We start from the raw sequence: 5,460 nt of genomic DNA on the forward strand, positions 1-5,460 counted from the left end.
TGAGTTTGTTTCTTCATTAGAACAGATTTGGAGAAATGTATCATTACATCACTTGCTCAACAATGGACCCTCTGCAGTGAATGGGTGCCGTCAGAATGAGAGTTCAAACAGCTGATAAAAAAAATCACAATATTTGTTTATTTGTTTGGACTGTTTTCTCATGTAAACAGTGCTTGATCTGTGCATATTTCTCTCCTGATTCAGGCGAGATTACTTTTTCACTGGAGAAAGCAGTATTATGGAGAGAGGACTCATATTTTAGCTGGAAGGTTTGAAGTTTTGCTTCACAAGACATTTAATAATGGACTGGAGTCATGTGGATTACGTGTTGATTATTGTGATGTTTTTATCAGCAGTTTGGACTCTCATTTTGATGGCACCCATTCACTGCAGAGGAGAGCAAGTGATATAATGCTAAATTTCTCCTAATAGATTCCAATAAGGACACAAGCTCATCTATATCTTGGATGGACTGAGGGTACATTTTCAGTCAATTTTAATTTTTTGGTGAGCTTTTACTTTATGTTTTCTTCGGGAAAACCCCACATTCAATCACAACCCTTTTTCTGAGCTTCAACATAACATTGCGTGTATCATTCTAAAGATTAATACATTCAGTGTCAGAGTTTGCTTCTCAGAGTTGCGTTTTAATGGAGTGGCTCATCATTAGCTCTGTTAAAGCAGCCGCTACTGAGTAGGGGGACTGTTAGGGCAGGGCAGACTGCTTTTTTACTATCAACATCAATACGCTCTTAGTTGTTAGACAGCCTATTTGGGTCGCAGATACACTTAAGAACCATCATATGTGCCTAAATCCAAATCTTGACAATTTTAATGAAAAACTATGCAAGCATTTCTGAGTTCCTAAAGTGTTTTTGATCATTAAAAAGGTGCAATTTCTTATAATAACTCGGTTTGTGACTCTGTCTATGTTCAAAAGCCTTTGATTTTGTGCTGACTTTCATGTTCTATAAAGATCAGCTGTCTGCAGTGTACTTCACATTAGCATGCTTAAAGGAGACTGATGTTCTGAGAGCACGTGTTTAATGAGATTATAGCATCAGGGAAAGGAATATTAATGCAAAGGCATATGTACAGTATAAAAATAATTTTGCATGCTCGTAACGTTGAAGATGCATATATTCAAATACGGCGATGAGGAAACTCTGTGTGTATTGGCACTTTCTATCAATGCAGCTGGAACTGATGCCTATCAGTCTGCTGGTATGAAATGGGGAGAGGTTGCCAAAGTACTGTGATGACCATGCAGCTATTTTAGGCAACAGAAAGGGTCTGGCATTTATTGCATATGCTTTCTTTATAATTGGAAGCAGCAAGAATAATATAAGTATATGACTGATGCTCATCATCTATTAAATAAATCATCATCTATTATTTCATGAAAACTCATGTACAGTATAAAGAGCAGTGTTTTCTATCACAAAAAATACAATCATTATTTTATAAGAAAAAAGTAGGAATTGTCTTATAATTTATGCAGAATCACATTTGTTTGGGTTTTATTTAATGAGTTTTTGTTATCAGTCATGTACGTTGGAGTGTTTTGGAGTAATTTAATGACATGTACTGTAACTTAAACATACAGTCACCTATTACCCCATAATGCTCTTTTTTTATTTTGGCAGTTAAATACAATAAACATTTATTATAATGTTACCATTTCCAAAATAGTTTTGTTCTTATTTTAAGCAATATTTTGTTAGATGTATGCTTCAACTGTTGAAATAAATAAATAAATAAATAAATAAATACATGTTTTCTCTGAAAACGACTAAATATGTTGTGATTTTGCTTTAAGTATTTTTAAAGCATGTTTAGCCTAGATACCCATTTTAAATAAAACATAATAATAATAAAGGAATAAGTTCCCCGTTTATATGTGGTATGTGGTTACTATATTGTCCTTTTCAAGGATCATTTAAGAACAACAATTCATTATTCCACACACAACATCTACTCTACGAACCACACGTTTAAAGCAAACTCATGTTAACAATAATGGCTTAACACTGCGCACATTTAGAATGGGAAATACTGGCGAGAAAACAGCGCGGCTGATTCCTCCATATTTAGATCGCTTCAAGTTTATTGATGAATGAAGTTAACATTTTTAAAGCCAGATAAACAGGGTGATTTTTCCTGAAAGAAGCTAGAAGAAATCCCGTATAAAACCTCGAATGAATTATAGTGTCTTCATGCTCCGCTACTTCACTCCAATTGTCCGCAGGCTGAAGATGTTCTTCGCCAATCCAGCACTGCAGGTGCAGTAAATGCCGGAGATGCTGATAGTAGTTCTAGCTAGATATCCATCTCTTTGCTTGTTTCTTTTCCTCACATAGAGCTTTTTTTCTGCTTACCTCCCAGATTTCGCTCTAGTGCTGCTGCGTGAGGTGTTGGATCCCCCCGCAGTCTGACCGGCTTTGAGGTGCGTCTTCAAGAGCATCATCAACAATATCTTTAGTGGATATATGACGAACAGTTCCGTGTGCTGCCGCATCATGTTGACATAACTCTGCTGAAGAACTGAAATTAATGAATGGCCGGAGAGGAGCGATGAAATGAATTAACTCTTTGATGTGGAGGGAAGGAAAGGGGTTTTATACTGCATATACCGCCGAGGAAACAGGGGAATGAGGCTTTAAACACGTTTCTTGTCGCTGAGTTTTCTTGTTGAAGTTGGCTTTGCTCAGCAATGGAAAAATGAACTGGAATGGATATTCTTAGAAGTGTTCCTTGGAGATGGATGGAAGATTTTCCAACCTTTCCCCTTTATGAATCTTTTTCGTGACTCTGGAAAGGTGGAGCGTTCAGGAAAAGCTAATGACGGACCTATTAATCCATCAAGAGCACCAGAGGGGTTTGGAAACGTTTGGATGGAAATGTTTGCACCTTTTTCTGGTTTTATACGGAACTAATAATGCATAGTTGTGGATCTCTGCTGGAATCTCCATTGTAATTGATTAATATAGTGAAATTAATTCAGGGCTATTGACATATTCGCTGTGATTTTTGCTTCTTTTTTTCGTAAATATCCATATTTTCTTCTGAAAGTATTCCGATCTAAATGGAATTAGTTGAGAAAGCCCTTTGTGAAAGGAATAGACATGGTACATGGGAACAGGTTCCTTCACGGTGAGTCCAGCTGCCAGTTAACTTCACTCTCTTCTCTGTTTCATTTTACGCATGAGGTCTATTCGCAATTACCGGTCAGTATCGCTTTCTTCCTTTAGGAACTTTGTGTGTGATTGTAAGCTGATTGAAATAATTTCATTTAATATACTTAGAGTGATATGCAACTGCATGACATTGCAGTCTATATCATATTTTCCCAGTTGTGTTGTTTTCTGCTGGAAAATACATCTTAAGCTGGTATCTGGTTTCTAGCTGGTCTAAGCTGATTATTTGCTGGTGCAAAATTGGTTATTAGCCGGTCCAAGCTAGTGATGTGGTAGTCCACAAGCTGGTAAACCATCTTGGACCAGCAACAAACCATCTATAAACTTGTCATACCAGTTTGTTAAGCTGGTTTTTACATGGTAGCTTTCTAGCTGGCCTAAAATGGTTGTTCGAAGCTGGTTATTAGCTAGTTCAAGTTGGTAGAACATCTTGGAACAGCAACAAACCGGTTGCTAGATGGGCATATAAGTTTAAGTTGGTTTGTAGCTAGTCAACCAATCGGCGACCAATTGTATTAGCTACCATATTCCAAAACAGCTACCAGATTAAGGTGAGATTATAAAATCATCTGTTTCCCAAATGTACAGTACATCCATAGTAAATGAATCAGTCTGAGAAATAAACGCAAAATAAATACATAATAAATAACAACAAATAGAAATAAAAGTACAAGAAATTTTATCCTGGTTTAGATCAAATTCCTTAAGGATACGATTTCAGGTCTTGAGTTTCAACCATTCCTACAATGCATTTTCAAATATCCGTTTTGTAATTTAATGCAACAGTCCACATGGTTGTATGCTGTTTTGATCTTAAATCTTTTGTCACAGTTGTTGCAGGTCTTCTCATGCTTGGGTTGTCTGGGGCAACAAAGAAGGAAACCGGTAATGATGTTTTGTCACAGAATACCCACCCACTCTCCATCTCCATGTTTCCTGGCAATCTCTGACATTTGACTGCTCTCTCTCAGTGAAAAACAATTCAGGAGTGCAGCCAGCAGAGCAGTGTGGAACCTGGGTGAAAGAACCAGAGGGAGGCCTCTTCACCTCACCCAATTACCCAAACAAATATCCTCCAGAGCGAGAATGCATCTACATCATTGAAGGTAAAAAAATAAATTAAAAAAAACTTACAACACATACAAATCTGTCACGTGACACTTGGATGGTGGGGGTTGTTTTGAATTGTTCAGCAGCGCAGTGGCACTTGGAGTGAAAGATGCAGGAGCAATCAGTTGATTGTTCATCATATGCAGCACCATTATGATGCTAATACGCACTAGTCTTTCATTTGCATTCATAACAGAAGGATTTATAGATTAACAATCTTTCAATATCTAAATGTTAATTTGATTAACGCAATTAGATTTCCAAAAAAAGGGGAGAAAAATTGGGTTGTCTTTCAGTTGCATCTGTTGGACTGCTAGCATACTGTGCTGCTGCTAGCTAATAATCAAATTGAACTAAGAAGCTAGTAGTAATTTTTTTTGTAATCAGATGGTTTATATGTGATAATCTATTTGCTGTCATAATATAATTACAAACAGTGCTAGATAGATAAATAATATATAAATAATAGTAAAACAACAATCAAAATAAAACACTTACTAAAAATATGTTATTTTTTTTGCATTTTGTGCATTGTAATGTTTTGAAAGACAAAAGCCTTCCAAATACATAGTAATACATGGTTAAATAACCCACTGAGTAATAATTCAAATAAAAATAATGCTCATCAGTAGTTGATGCAATGTTGAAATGTTAACACTTGTGTGAATATGTATTCATGTAGTCAATAATAAAGTAACTGTAATCTGATTACGAGTATTTTAAAATGTAGGCCTAATATAATCTAATTACAAGTAACTAATTTCTGGAATCTGATTACGCAATCCAGATTACATGTAGTCAGTCACTTCCCAGCACTGATTACAAATATTATGAGATCTTATTAATAAATCCCACTATTAAACCCATGTGGTCTTCAAACTTCGGAGCTAATTCCTCTTGTATTAGTATATTATTTTCATCCTTTCAAAATTTTAGTCATTTTGTGTGATTATCATGTTACAGTGGAAATAAATGCATATGAATGCAATCCATATCACCAAAACTTCCTTTGTATGCTAGTAATGGCAGACATTACCAACCCGATCAGGGTTAGAAATTAACACCCGCCAACCCGCCAAATGCGGGTAAAAATCAGCTGTGGCGGGGAACGCTGTCAAATCACTAGCCAATTTGGCGGGGTAATTTTCGTAAA

General features: G+C 36.1%; 1 protein-coding gene across 1 annotated transcript in view; it reads left to right on the plus strand.

Moving 5' to 3' along the window:
• Positions 1 to 3,060: 3,060 nt before the first annotated feature.
• The window catches only part of LOC107741667 (neuropilin and tolloid-like protein 1), a 107,239-nt gene continuing 104,839 nt past the window's right edge, over positions 3,061 to 5,460 (plus strand). The window contains exons 1-3 of the mRNA XM_016554438.1: positions 3,061 to 3,153; positions 4,029 to 4,082; positions 4,169 to 4,303. Of these exons, the coding sequence (XP_016409924.1) occupies positions 3,126 to 3,153; positions 4,029 to 4,082; positions 4,169 to 4,303 (217 nt within the window). The 5' untranslated portion in view covers positions 3,061 to 3,125. The remainder of the gene's footprint in view (positions 3,154 to 4,028; positions 4,083 to 4,168; positions 4,304 to 5,460) is intronic.

This window comes from Sinocyclocheilus rhinocerous, unplaced genomic scaffold (genome assembly GCF_001515625.1).
Source record: "Sinocyclocheilus rhinocerous isolate Xijiao unplaced genomic scaffold, SAMN03320098_v1.1 scaffold100, whole genome shotgun sequence".
In the NCBI taxonomy this organism is placed as follows: Eukaryota; Metazoa; Chordata; class Actinopteri; order Cypriniformes; family Cyprinidae; genus Sinocyclocheilus; species Sinocyclocheilus rhinocerous.